We start from the raw sequence: 15,962 nt of genomic DNA, 5'->3' as shown, positions 1-15,962 counted from the left end.
AGTTTGCACGGTGACCCCTGATTTTCATTTATTTCAAAATGGAATGATTTAAAGTTCCCTTGAGGAAAGTTTGGGCAAAAGTTAAAGTCATTAAATTTTGAGGTGCAAACTACCTTAACATGGAGAACTAATGTATAAATTACCATTGTATGCATCGATGCAAACATTAAAAGGCATTTAGTCCATCTAATGACATTCTATTTTCAGTATAACACATACCAGTAAAATTTGTTATTCATTGTCACATGAATTACAAAATGATAGGTTTGAATAAAATGACTCTCTGAACACAAATCGAAGTTGCAGAAATAAAAAATATCACTGAAGATGATAAAATGAGATGTGAGCATTTTTCCTATTATTCATTTTAACTGTTACCACACATCAAAGTCAGTGCACAGTAAATGCATTGCCAGTAGAGAGATACACCCTTTGATTGCTGTATTTTTTTCCCACTTTTCCACCAAAATTTTAGAGCAACATTTTCTCAATTTTTATAAACTTTGTAATTTTTATGATAATTTTGGACCAAATGAGCACAATATTTTATCAGCCACAGTTTTTTTATCAAAATTTTGGCAAAAATCTGACATAAATTGACTGAGGTATATTTTATAAGGGCGACAAAAGTTGACTTTGGCACTCAAAGGGTTAACGTCACAGCCGAGTGACTACAAAGTGTGAGGTCAAAGGTAACAGGTCAGTGAATGAAAATGATATACAAGCTACGAAGTCCATGTCAATATTTCTGTGCAATTGATTGGTTGGCAATTTCCAGATAGCACAACCTGTCTGAAGAACCTATTTGACTTTTGGCTAGCAAAAGCAAAATATCAAACATTGACATACAAGTGCCTATTTCATGTCAAAAACCTGCCAAAGGGTATTTGTGTCACAATTGTCAAGTTTCTGATGCCCTTCAGAGTATATCTATGACACTGGCAGCTGCTGGAAAAAAAAATGGTGTTTGGCACTACAAAGTGTCTTTATGTCCGTTTTACTCGTATTGTATGATTTTGTTATCAAAACATCACAGTGGTGACAAAATAACCTTCCCTGCTCTTGTATTCATTCTTTCCAAAACAATGTTTAACCCTTTCACCACCATGGTTTGTCCCAAGTCCATTGTTTTCTATGGTAAAGTTGGACCGGTATACAGGGAACTGGGGGTGAAAGGGTTAAATATTAAAATTAACTCCTTGAGACAAGGGACTGGTAGTCTTATTTGAAACACACTAACAACCTGGCCTTACAATTCTACCTGTCAGACATACGTCCTACTATTCTGTGAATGACAAGACAAAACAAGAAAAGCCGACTCACTTGTCCCATTTATGAAACAGGTCGTGTGGAATTTTCCGAGGAAAAACTCCATTCCCGTTATGGCAAAGATAAGGATCATAAATACAATCAACAAAGCAATCTGTAAGAGGGGTGCCATAGCTTTGAGAATGGACTTTAATACTACTTGAAGACCTGCAAGAAAACATCAAGAAAAACAAAAACAACCCTTACTCTTTCAAATATAGACCCGACAAAAAGATCTTGTTACTTGAAAGTACTAAAGCATTGACTTTGAGAGTTTTTCAACATACAGATGTCATACTGAGTATTTGTTTTATCGAAATTCATCCACCACTTCATATTATATTGATGTTTCTGTATTAACAGTTGTATCACACAATAAACTTGCAAAAAAGTTGCTGTTTTCCCTTTCAAAAATGAAATTTGCAAATTGCTGAACACCAACAAAAAAGCTTGAGTTGAAGTAATATTTATTAGCACAAACATGATACATACACTACACTGCATGCATCTTCATACCTATCGGCATTTATTTTTAAAAGTACATTTACGCAGTGTTGCTGGGTAAATTTATTGACTTCAAGCTACATTATATAATGCATGCAAGCTTTCCTCAATGAACACTCCATTGTCATCATTGTATTTTTTTTATTGATATCTACAAAAACCCCAAGCATGCATTTGCGGGTCAAAATTTCTGTTATGTGTTCGTATCTATGAAATATTTGTGGAAGGAAAAAGTGCATGAAATATTGAAGCGTTTACACTTTCAATAGGTCGATAATTTTCAACAGTAGCTAGAACAAAATGAGGCTGTTAAACTGGCATAATGCTGGGTTTGGTTTGGAATTTAAAGTGCACAAGCTACTAGCTGTTTCATGTTCTGTTTGAGAACATGGCATTTCACAACGGAGGCACATGTTAATATTATCATACTATGAAATTTTGGTGACTGCAATCGCTATATTAAGACTTCAGACGTGAAACACCTCTAGCTGATCAAACACATGAGCTTGAATTTTGTTCGTTTGTTAATAATTTGGGATACACACGAAAACAAAGAGTTTCCAGGATTTCAATGTTTGTCATGTCAATGAATAAAATCTTTCCTGGTGAAAAATCTGGGTGCAAAAATTTGGGCCAGCTCAGCGCGTTAGCCACTCCACTGAAATTATTCAATAAAAAAATGACAAAAGAAACACATAAGACATTCACAACAAAAACATTCCACAACATTTAAGAGGCGAACATGAAAGATAACTACCAGTTTAAACCTGGTTAGTTGACTAGAATACTTACGGGTTGGTTTACTAATACTTACTGGGAATACCCGAGACTAATTTTAGTGGTCGTAGAACTCTGACAGCTCGGAGTGTTCGGAAGTCCACTGCGGAGGCCTCGTCACCCTCCTTAGTGATGTCATTTACATATGATACAATTCTGGAAGCACATGCATAAGGGTACAGGGAAAACACTATGAAACTAGTGGGATACACTACAGGAGGTAAGTTTGGCTTGGTTGGCTCAACCTTATGAAAAAAACTAAAAGGTTTTTCTCCCCATTTTGTCATTAGAAAAATACAAACAGCAATTATATTAAAATCTGAGGCCTCTGTGTTGACATAAGCATATTAGAACACAGGAGAAGGCACAGAACAGTCATGTCTACACAAAGACCACAGTGTCACCTTTGACTCCGACAGAAGGACACTTTGTTGCCATGGCAACTTTGGTTGCCATGGTGAATTTGGTTGCCACGGTGAACCGTGAAAAGTTTTCTTGTGAGAGTGTTTGGCTTCTGATTCAATGCACAGATCATGCAAGGCACCGATTGTGAGTAAAAAATGTTTCCTTCAATATCATTGAGTCAGAGATGTTTTGTAGTTTCCTAGATAAAGTTATAATATGCACCTAACAATGGGGAACATCTAAAAGGCAATGTTAGTATGCAGCTTAGTTAAGCAGGCAGTGTACTTGGGACTATAGTTAACAACAGGGGGGGATAAAAAAACTGGCAAACTTTTTTCAGGCAGCGGTGAATGACTTACTTTCAAAACCAGAAACCAGTTTTAAAGGTCTTAGTACCCTGACGGCTCGGAGGGCTGGATTGTCAAATAGTGGGATCTTAAAGAGACTTAACAATCTGACAAAGTGAAGCATGAAAGAGGCAAGAAAAAACAAACAAATAAACAATGAATGGTAATGAGGAAACTAAAGATGTGAAAAGCAAACGCAAAGAGAAAAAATATGAAGTTTGTTGACTTTCTTTTTTTTCTAAGGAAAAAGCAATGAAGTAGTGTAAGAAATACCGGTGTGAAGGCAATGATGACTTGCATGGCAGATAATGTGAAAAAAAAACTGAAAAAAGTGCAGAATGGTAAATCTATCTTCAATCAGCGAATGACATACATGAAAACAGTGCACTATGAATGCTAAAATGCAACCGTTATTTACAGCATGACAGTCTGAAAGGTCACTACAAAATATCTATGGCTTCACATAATATGACCCAACCTATCTCTTGCATTTTATGACCTGAAAATTGTGAAAAATTAGAAAGAAATTAATCCTCCAAAAAATTTTAATTTTGACCATAACCAATCACAATGACTCTACAAAACAGATACCTGCCAAGTGTGTATGTTTAAATGAACGCTTTCTGAAATATTATTTTCACTGAATATTAAATTTTAGAGTGAAAGACAAAAGAAAATTTTTTGTTTCTCATTTTACATATCAATCTAGACTAGCAGCGTCAGCTTTCTTGTCATGTTTACTTGAACAGACCATGTGCCACGCACAGCAGAAAACATAACTATCTGAAGAATCGCACATACAAAATGTACAGTCATATCAGCATTGTAACAACACATCTTCATCATTTCTGTATGAGATATTAAATGAGGAATACACCTATATTTATTTTTTGCCTAATTAAACTTGGAATAAAAGTAGGCCCCCATTGTTTTAACTTTGTTATCTTTTGTTTTAACTGCTGTATTACAGTGACAGAAGAGTGAAATAGATGGAGGTGCAGTGATGAAACAAGTAAAATAAGAAAGAACGGATGAAAACAGGATGTAGAAGAGTTTGAAACGTTATTTACTGTCTATCAACCCAAGTAAGTTCCCGCGTTTGTGCACCATTCATGGCTGATATGAAACCCTAACTGTAAGATGGCCAAGTTCTAGACAGTCAATGGTTGAGCTAGCTCAGAAAGGCGGTGATTATCAACTGAACTAACCTAACTGCACAAACGTCACTGGATACTGCACGCCTAATAAGCAACCCAACCATATCTTTAATTTATAACTAAAAACAGTTGTCAAAATGCACTGCTAAAAAATAAAAGTCCTGTTCTTCGTGGTTTCATATTTCATTCTTTGATTTTGTCATCTCCACAAGTGAATCACTGCCTGGATTTCAAGCCCAGTCTACAGTCGTTCTTGAAAGCAAATTTGCATAATAAATACAACACCATATGGAACAAGCACATAGTTCCCCCAAACCAGGATATCATACCTCTCTCAACCGTCAACATCAAATTTTTGGACAGAACTACAAAATCGTTAAAGCAATTATAATACATATAAAATACAGTACCAATGGCATTTGATATATGTAAGTATTTGTAGCAAATGCAGTTTTTTGTTTTACTATCATAAGAAATATTAAATCAGTGAGCCACAGATATCTACACTGTACCCATTTATATGATACCATATCAAATTTGTTTGTGCATGTATGTATATGTATTTAAAGTGTATATATATATATATATATATATATATATATATATATATATATATATATATATAATGCACACAAATCACAAATATATATTTTTATGTACATTCATATCTAGAGTTATAACAAATACTGCAAAGCTGTAAAGAATCAAAGAATATCAAAGCTTACAGACATTCTCTTCAAAGTACGGGTATGTCTGCTGTCATGACAACCAGATGAGATAGGATTCCTTTCTTGAGAATTTACAAGCATTACTGTAAACAGCACGGGATGTACGTGATGCAGACTTCAAGGAAGAAGGCGAAGGGTTGAAAACGTTTGACGTTATTTTGTCATTATTATATTTACGTAATAGGTCAGATGTATCAATTCACCATCTTCAAACATGCTGAAAGGGTCGTCGATGAATGTACATACTTTCAGCTTCACTTTTTGGCAGAAGTATGGGCTGTCGACAGTTCTATGGGCTCATCCTTTTCACATTCAAATTTAACACAAGCATTATGGCCAGTTGTCCGTTGACAAGTAAGTGACCATGGACAAGTACATGTTGTTTAACAGAAGTGTGCTCATTGAAGTGCTCCGTACACACTAGATATCCACCATGATGGCTATGAATTTTAAGAGCTTGGTGGTTTGGGAGATTGTAGGCTAAACACATCAAAAGCAGATGTCAATGGTCTTACAGAACCAAATTGGAAAGTCATTACATCATTTCAAATATCATTTAGACACACGCTAATGACCTAACACCTGCTCAAGAAAACTTAAAAACCGCCAAGAATTACACAGAAACAGTATGTGTCACTCGTTATGTCACACATCAGCATTATATTCGTGGTCAACAGAGGAATTCAATAATATTACTTGATATTTTTTCCATAAAAAGTATTTTTGATAACTTAGACAATAATTTTATCACATTCTCTCATACAGGTTTGAAAGAGCTAGAAATAAGTTTAAAGGTCACATGCCCTTGAAATATGACACTATGCTGCTGGGAATACATTATGGTATTGCTGCTTCATTAATTATACAGTGACCGGTTTGGGGCTGTTAACGCTGTAACAGGTTACATTTTATAGCATATACATTTGGTAGTTGGGCTGTCATTTCCCATTTTAAAATACTTCTTTTGCCAAAATTTTTAGTGTATTAGCAAAATTTTCAAAAGTGTGCAGGGCTGAGATAACATCTGGGAACTATTTGTATCCTTCAAAGAAGTGGACTGAAAAGATCTGCCCTGGATTGAATAGGAATAGCCAAAGTTTGAAAAAGCAGGCTCTCTCCTCGATGACAGATAAGCTAAACTACAAACCTGAAGGAAATGCTCTCGTTGGACTTTACTTTGGCCACGCTCCGTGCTTTGGCCTTCAATGGACTCATAGCAATTGCGCGAAGCTGAGACGCTTTGAGGTTGATCGAGTTCTCTTGGAGACTACGAACATGGATTGGTGCACTACAATGCGGTGACCTAGGCTGTGCACTGCTACGATCGATAGCCCTGCAACTTGCTTGCACGAGTGAAGAGAGTGGACACACGCGTTTCTTTATGAACTAAAGGGCCACCATTAAGTCTTTCCTGTCGTCTAAACCCTAGCCCTAGTGTGTGTCTGGAGTGTTCGGCACTTGGCTGCCTCCACAATATTTGTTACCGTCCGGGGTTACCGTACCGTTTATTTTGGATCGACCAGCTTGTTGGTCCATGGAGGTCACTAAAAAGTTAGTCGTAGCAAGGAGGTAGCACACAGTCTCCATAGTCTCGCATCTACCTCCGTAGTCGTCTTCCCCCTCCCCTACTGTCTGTGCTATGGTTGCTGACCTAAACGACCGTGTACCGCCCAAAGGCACTAGGGATCAAAGTTAACAGTCGACTATGAGGGCATATGTACCGCCCTACCTCCATGTTCAGCTAGATAGCACTCTTTCACAGCATCGAAGAGTGCCCGACTCCAAGTTCAACGAGATTCAACCGAGGTATAGTCTACGTCATGATTCATTGTCACGATACTGGCGCCGCAAATGCTAACAACAATTCGCACTTCTTGACCGTGGTCTTCAGAAACTGCCGCATCGTCCCAAAAACCGTGCACAAATGAAGAAATTCAGGAGACGTTGTAACCCGCCAAAGTTCACTTGCACAACCCGGAAATAGGTATCGATGTTAAACGTAAGGCTATTGGTTTCATCCGCTCTTACGTCATTATACCATGGGCCCACTAAAAAGGTCGGTGATAGGTCAAAAGTTTAGGGGGTGAGCGGCAATGATACGTCGAAAGATGGAAGAATTTTTATTTTAATTCATTCAATACTTACTGATTATCAAATGAATATATAATTTTCGATCAAATATGCGGATATTTTATGGACATTTTCTGTCATCATCCTAAACGCCTATATCACAAAAATCGGTGGCAGTGGCTATTTTTCGCCGTCCCGTCCCGTTGTAGGATTTGAACATCCTATTGTGTGTGGCGCAAAACACAAACTTTCATCGTCAGACAGTTACAATGGCGCTCTCAGGCGGTTGACATGACAGCAGACAGGCCTTTTGTCAAAATCTTTGTTTTCAAAGTACAATTATGAAAAAAGCAGAAGTAAACTTACCCGGACACTACAACTATGAAATCCATAATATTCCAGCCGTTTCGAAGATACGAGCCGGGATGGAGAATAAATCCTAAAGCTACCACTTTTATGAATGCTTCAAAGCAGAAAATCGCTAAAAAGTATAACTCTGTTTCTTCCTGTAAAACAAAATGCCGTCGATAAACAGCGTTAATAATATCAGTAAGAAGTATATGTTCACTCAGTGGAGTTTTGCGATTGCTGTTGTGTGTTGGCCAGTGTGATATAACCATTCCACCGTGATTTGAGTCGGACGAGTTGAAACGCTTCGTCAGCAATACCACGGAGCCGGTAATTTGACTCGCACGACTCCAAAGAAAGAAACAAAGCGACTCTGCAGCTCTGTAAACATCGTTCAAAATGAGTTGACCCTGTTGATTAGATCAATGAAAATAAGTCATGCTTGTGTGTCAAAACAGCAAGTAACGATGGCGGATACACTGCTGTTACTACCCGCCTTCAAAGTGGCATCTTCCGTGAACGCAAATTACAATTATTGACATGACATTTTGCAATCCATTTATTTGCAAGGCACATCGAACAAACTTTTCATGTTGTTTTATTGGATATATGCAAAAGGTTACAAGCTACGGCAAATAGTCACTTTTATCTTTGCCCTTACAACAAATCCGCTCCCTTTTTAAAGCTGTGCACAACGTTGTTTGACATCCAATTCATATTGCAACATTATTAATCGATGTGACTACCTCATTTCATTTCACCATCCACCGTACATCGTTTTAAAACATAGGTTAAAAATAAGCTTTCAGATATTTCAACGGTATTAAATACACTGCCGTGACGGAACAGAATCAACACCGGGTTAGGGGAGCGGCACCATACTTGTGCATTCAAATCACGTGTCACATACGAGCAGGTGCAAAACTGTCCTCTTCAAATGCCCCTGGAGTTTTGTCTACTCTCTTTGGGTTGCAAATTGTTGTCTATAATCGCATCACTCATCACCGATTGGGCCTTTACTTTTAAAACGGACAAACGCTGTCCTGGAATTATTAGTGAATTGCTTCTCAATTATGAAAAGCAAGTGAAATGAAATATTAATAATTTGAAACGCAAAAAAAATATTCACTGAAAATAATTGAGGAGAGATAGTGTGCTTATTTATATTACGCTGTCACAGTTGCCAACTCACAGTTGCCAACATCGGTGGACTGTTCGAATGTGACATGAATCCCGGTACATAATTCACACTTATTTAATAGCCTTACTAAACATTGCGTGCCGAAAATAGCCTCTTCGGCAGGGTGTGCAAACAAGGTGCCAAAATTACATTCTGTCGTGAGGACGGTATGATAAACAATTTTCTTACCAACACAAGCTTACACAAACAGCAACAAATATGAGTAAACAATTTTTATGAGTGACAAATTAGCGAGTAGGTTCAAAAACACATTTTCCCGCTACAAAACAGGAAATGACCATCGAATGTATTTAATGTCTGTTTTAAAATAATTTATGTCGGTCAACACTCAATATTCAGATTTTGGGTAAGCTTATATTTACACCTGCTTTAATATTTTATTTTTAATTGAAGCGAAATTCATCAGTGGGAGGGGTTATCTTTCAATCTTGGAAATAGTGAGGGATCCTGGGTGGTGCGCTGAACACCCGACAATAGCAACATACTGACTATCTAATATTTCAATTTATCATACATGCAAAACGTGTTCCGTTCTGTTCCTGTGCCATCAGGGGAAAGAAAACAGATGGGGCCCGGGCGAGGGTGGAGCTCCTCGTCCGACTCTAAAAATAGCAAACAAAAATAAGAGCTCAGGTCGAAGATTCGCGAAATGCTTCAATATTAGTAATAGTTAGTTGTCTTATCCAGACTGACAACTAATTGACATTTATCTGTCGAATACTTGACAAGCGATTCCATGAAAGTGTTAATCATGCGGCGCTGGGAATGAGATGAGGCAGCCAGTCTATGTGTTATATGGCAGCCAATATGGCACTGGGGCCAATTATGGGATGTACTATTTCTAATGGCTTCGATGAAGCAAAGAAGTACGCCATTGGGTATATTTTAAGCCGGAATACCCTGTTATTTGCCCACTTTAGATATTCAAACTGATATCCTTGTATTAATGTATGAAAATGTATTAACTTTGTGAAATATTTAATAATTAATTCAAGGTCAACTACTGCTGGCTCGTCTACAGGTTAGAATACATGGACGAGTTCCGTACAGCGGGGAATAGTTTCACAATAATATCAACATTTTATGTCAATATATCTTATTACGTGTGTTCAGAAATATCGGTAATCCTTTTTGGGGTTGAAATGTCACAAAATAATCTCTAAAATTATTTTGACTCGGGTGAAAGAAAAAACCTAAACACCAAGAGATATTTCTGTCGGCGATGGATAATATTATGCAGCAATTTGATATGTCCTTAAATAAATGGAAGACTTGATAAGCGATGACATACAGTCAGGAGTTGAAAAAAAGAATAATTTATAAGTAAGAACATTTCAAAGTCACTCGCTTTTTCTCCCCATGAAATACCTTTTTAACTGCTGACACGGAGTCTAGTAAGTTAGAGAAGTTGAAGTCTCAAGCGAGTGACAGCCAAATACAAGATTTATCTGCAGGCGTGTTTATTACTATTAGCGTTCCAGTTTTCCTAAAGATAAAATCAATATGGATGGGCGTGGCCCCGTGGAGATATAACGTGTCTTTGTTTTGTTCAGTTCCTTTGAGTATTGTGCCCTATCGCATTCTACAAATAAATTTTGCCACCGTTAATAGTCTTGAAGAAACATTGACAAAGGATACTTAGAAGCAACTGTGTTGTGTTTGTTCAGAGAATGTGTACTTTATGTAGTTTTGTTGTCCTCCCTATTCGCACTATTAAATGCCATGTATCGAACCATTGTTGACTCAACTTTGTAGGGAGAGTTTCATAGCCCCACCAGAGGATCTCTTTGGCGATTCAACGGTCGAAAACAAAAGAAATGTTGATTTTAATCGATTAAACAGATACGAAAGACAGAAATATGGCCAGGTTCCAAATGTCTTCATATTCCTAAAACAATTTTATATAAAAGTAACGGCTGAATTTTAATCTACAAAATATTACTCAAACAAAATGTTGATGTAAAAACAAGGGACGGTGATGCCTCTATATGTTGTACCATAATGACTGTCTTCAGTTTTAATGTCAGAACGAATAAAAGTTACAAATGAAACCGTATTTCAGTCTCCAGGTTGACTTTCCTCGCTTCATCGATATTCGTTTAAACGGGGTTGGTTTTCTTACACAAATTAGAGATTCGACAAAGACCCCTCCTCAACGAAAAACTGACATGAACGATCGTCTTTGTTAAGAGTTCCTTTCTAGCCCACAGCTTGGACATCCATCCACCAAAAAAGGAAGAAACGACCAGACCAGTAGCCAATGATGTGCAGGACACGTTTTGGTATTGCATTTGCGGGAACTACCTGCATTTTATAACTAAATGTACATTTAAGGAAACAATTACCTCTATGCATATAAGTTAGTTAACCACTCGAGTCAAGCCATCACCATCCCCTGTACCAAATGACTGAGCGCTAAAGAGTTTTCCTTTCAGTAACACTCCAAATTAAACATTGAATTGAACTCTATTTACTCAAAGTAGCCAGGTTGATAGTTAAAGCCCCTACGCTTTCCATGCCGCTCGAGTCCGTATGAAAATAATGTAACAGCTGACATTCATTTCGATTTTAAGTATTTATCTACTAAATAGATATTTACTCCTTTAAAACACTCAATTCGATTCATTATTTTACACAAATTTGTTGTCAAACTAATGTGGTCGTCTTGTCCGTAAATGTTAACCACACCATTCTATACATTGTGTCTATTCCAAGTAAAGGACTTGTCATACTCTGTGCATTATATCGATGTAAAATCGGTGTTAAAATCGGTAATTCCTGGAATTTCAACAAACTAGGGGGGCAAAACTGTTGGTTACATAGACCTTCGAACCATCAAAATGAAATTAAAAGCCAAAGCCCCTTTTTGGATTTGTGCTCGAGAACTGTCCATTTTTAGCAATCTCGCAGTATCAGCGGCGCTTCTCGCGAGAGATGATTTTCCAACGTCTATTTTAATATGCATATTACCCGGCGTCAGTTCATGAAGTGTGAGTACACTGGCATTTACTGTGGACTTGACTGTATATAATGTTACACCTTGGCATTTACTCCTCTGGCAATTAATTCATTAATCTAATGATTCGATATACACCAGTATCAGACTTTAACAACTTCCGAATGACGCCAACGCCTTGAAAGCACTCGAAAATATCCTCTGAACAACATGTGAGGCAGAGATGGAATTCTACTCTAACAAGCTCATTAAGTCATTCTATACTATTTTAATTGCATGCTACCACTGGTGTATCATTCATGCTGTTGCCAGACCGCCATTCATACTGAAACTATGAATTCATAGAACAATTACACGAATTAAGTGGCTGCCATTTAAATATGCGTCTGTATTGAGTAAATGTGTATGACCTATTATCATTATTGTTATTAATTATCGTCTCTTGTTGCTGCTGTCACTGTCACTGAAAATGTTGATAATGTTGCTGTATGTTGTTTCTGTCATTTACGTCGTCCTTGTGTTGTTGCTGCCGTCGAGATATGTGTGACCCTTCATCAACAGTGTAATTTTCATTTGTGCATCTAAAGCAGATGTATCTCGCACACATGAGAACGAGCTGAAAAGCAACATATTAAAAATAGCGAGGCAAGACTGAAAATCGCTGGGCCCATAGTAAACAGCTTACAAATAAGCATGGTCCTATGGAGGGGTCAGTTGCTACACTGATCGTAGCACTTAACATTTCAAGTGGAAGATGTGGGAATTGAGATGACACGAGTATCATTTGCGGTGCGTACGCACTCTTTGCATCTGTTATGAGCAGCTGTCATTATATACATGCGCACCTTGGCGCGTTTGACTGTCTATTTTTGTCTGTCTGCCCTGATATATACGTTTTCAAAAGATGAGAGGTCATCGAGGATTTTTACTGAAACTCTGACAAAATAATGAAAAGCAATTTCTCAATTAATATTCAAAAAGAATGTTGTTTTCAAATAAATTATGAATTGTAAATGGGGAATCATTGCGTGAACGGTCAGGGCAGATAAATTCCAAATTTCCCTTTTAGACTGCACCAGTGGATGGTTCAACGACTGAAAAACACTTGCCCTGTTATTATTGGTCTGATTTCACACTAAAATTCTTTTAAGAGAAACAGGATATTTAAAGAATAAAATATTACCCCTAACTAGTTCATTTTCAAAGTCATGGGGCAATTTGTAAGCGTTGTTGCCTCCGGGTGGATAATAAATGAGTTATGCTGACATTTAGGAGTCGTATTAAGTGACTGATATTGACTTTAGTGCGGGCATTAAAGAGGATTATTGACCTTTGATGCGCGGTTATCTTTCAATGTTGCCTAGTCATGCTAGAAGTCACACCCAAATAAAAATTATGCCAATTCCTTCTGTGGTAACCTTGTTACATATACAGAAGCACCTCACAAAATGAATAACTTGAAACATGACCCTTGGATTATTAAGAAATGTGATATGACTTCTAGCGGGTGCAGTGTCTATCAGTCTTGCCCCAGTGGCTTGCAATGTAAATAAAACAGATACTTACCAAGGATAATGCTAAGGGTGTCTTATCTTCATTAGGCAGGTGATCTTCAAGAGCAAGTACTACACAATTTGCGATGATGGTCATCAAAACGAGATACTCAAAAGGAGTGGAAATAGCAGTCAAGGAAAACAACGGGCAAATGATTCAAAATCGAAGGGCATGATAACAAAGAACGAGTTAGTGAACCGCCACGAGCCGATAATTTATTGAGACAAACTACATATAAGCTACATATAAACTACATATAAGCTACATACAAACTACATATAAGCTACATATAAACTACATGTAAACAACATATAAACACAACGCAATGTGGTCGATGCAACCTGTATGAATTGAGCAGCCTTCAATTTTATAAACCAAAACTATAAACAACGCATGTGCGTTATTGTTGTTATATGTTCAAGATATATATTTGTTCAAATACGTTAAAGAAAACAGATACAAGTTGTGAAAATTACACATGTATGCAACATGTGAGTTGAAGCCTTTACATGTACTGTCTGTAAACTGAAATATTCAAGGTGATTACAAATAGAAGTATGTATACGTGTAACACTTTATATTTGCAGATTTATGCAAATTCATATACCCACATATGCATATATCTATACATATATTTAGACCATGGTATCGTCCACAACAGTGTCCCATATGGTATTCCATTTTAAAAGCTATGAGATATAATTTTTTTTTATACATCTACAGATTAGCTACCGTCGACAGAGAAAAAACGATAATAATCTATGTCATCGATATTTTGGGGATCATATGTATGTTATAGTATGAATGATTCATTTCGGTTTTGTTATGATTAGTCTTTTAGGAAATATTTACTCTCGATGAGGTCAAAAATTATATGCCTGCTGATAAGGGACGTAACCAAAGGCTTGTAATTCGTCACATGACATATTGATAGCGTTGCGCATGTAATAGTCCCCTGTACATAACAAACGTTCACTAGGCGTTAATAGTTTAAGATATATTATATTAATATCATAATTATGGAAGATTAATATGTAAACAAGTTGGTGTTTCATGTAGGTTGAGTTTCTGTCCGTTAAGCTTTCACTTATACCATGTCGGACGCGCTGCAGACGTGCTCATCCAGTGATGTTTCAAGTATTGCTAGGCGGAAAGGTAACTCAACCCTGGTGGAATATCAAAACGGTTTCATTCATAAGATTCATACTTCATAATTATGCTACTAACATAATATTTCTTAGACTATTCAAGCCTAGTAGACCTGCGTATAAGAACATTTCTTTCCATCCAGATATTTCTTCGCTATGACAAGAGAACAAGTTGTAATTGTCAGGTGACATGCATGGTGTCTTTCATGTGAAGCGACACATACTATAACACAGGTTCAGAACACAGATGAATATATTCCACTCAAACAAAAATCCCACTCAATACACAATTTATCCGATCTACATTCTTTTTTATAACTATTACTTTAAACACTTTGCGAGCAGTAACGATGGAAAAAATAATACTGACCCTATCGTCGATAGTAGTGGGGTCGACCTGAAAAATTTACAGTACCATACCAATCGATAACTCGTCCACTTGACATTGAAAATCAAATTTGGTGTAAAAAATACGTTTAGCTTCGTATAAGATTTCATAGCTTGTTTGGCGAAGATTTTGAGTCGGTTTGAATATATTGTGAGCTGGGAATTGAAACTGTTATGCCATTTCAGCCCCGTTGCTCGATATGAAAACTCGGAAAAGGGGATTAGGACAAAACAGACCATAAAAAGGGCGCACTTCCCGCCCAGAAGAGCATGACAATAGCTATCTCCAGCATTCTAAAAACCAGCTGCATTTGACCCATTGCCGCCAGGTGCATGTAGTGTCATCTCTGATAATTTGGGACTGACTATTGAATATCTTTTTCCGCTATTTCGGGGGCCACCTATTGGGAGCCGCATTAAGAGCCTACGGTGACACGACACCGTCTCGCGTGGCATTTGACTTTTTAGGCGTGTGGAGCTGTTGGTAATGACATCGATTATACCCACCAGTGAAGTTTATAGGGCATTATCAGATTCAAAAAACAAAACACTGTGTTATGCAGCCATACACGGTTTCGAACTTCATTGTTGGTGTATAGCCTGGGAAATATGTCAGATCCGGTGAATATCACTTGAGCTGTTAGACACACGTCCTACTATTCAGCAGCATGATGCACATGAAGTCTTTATGTTAATTTTCTCTCTCCGAAGTCGCCCTTTGAACATCCGGTGATCTGACGCCATGCAGCAGCAATATCTAATTGAGTAAAGTCATTGCCTCCTAGAATCGGGTTAGATCTGACTGTTGTCTGGGAAACGTTTTAAATGCTTTTCAGTTCATGTTAGATGATTTCCGAATTTTAAGAAGTAACGATACAACAGCATGTCAACTTGACGATATGGGATCTAACCATAAATGTAGCACAACCATTCAGTTGCTTCTAGTGATCGTATTTTTGGTAACACTTCTTTGTTGCTTTTTTTTTTTAAATTAAGTACTTATCGACTGTTGAATCACAACCGGTAAATCTCTTTGCCATGGAAACAGAGAATGGCGCCATTTTATTTATCA

General features: G+C 37.3%; 1 protein-coding gene across 2 annotated transcripts in view; it reads right to left on the bottom strand.

Annotated features, from left to right (window-relative positions):
• Positions 1-2,771: 2,771 nt before the first annotated feature.
• The window catches only part of LOC139113958 (voltage-dependent calcium channel type A subunit alpha-1-like), a 63,011-nt gene continuing 49,820 nt past the window's right edge, over positions 2,772-15,962 (bottom strand). Inside the window, exons 4-6 of one of the 2 annotated variants that reach the window (XM_070675433.1) lie at positions 13,368-13,473; positions 7,663-7,802; positions 2,772-3,448 (exon numbers count right to left, since the gene is read on the bottom strand). In XM_070675433.1, the coding sequence (XP_070531534.1) occupies positions 3,331-3,448; positions 7,663-7,802; positions 13,368-13,473 (364 nt within the window). In that variant the 3' untranslated portion in view covers positions 2,772-3,330. Of the gene's footprint in view, positions 3,449-7,662; positions 7,803-13,367; positions 13,475-15,962 lie in introns of both variants that reach the window. The other variant, XM_070675432.1, reaches the window with a different exon arrangement.

The sequence above is a fragment of the Ptychodera flava genome, chromosome 16, assembly GCF_041260155.1.
Source record: "Ptychodera flava strain L36383 chromosome 16, AS_Pfla_20210202, whole genome shotgun sequence".
NCBI lineage: Eukaryota > Metazoa > Hemichordata > Enteropneusta > Ptychoderidae > Ptychodera > Ptychodera flava.
This window is presented reverse-complemented; position numbering and strand designations above follow the sequence as displayed.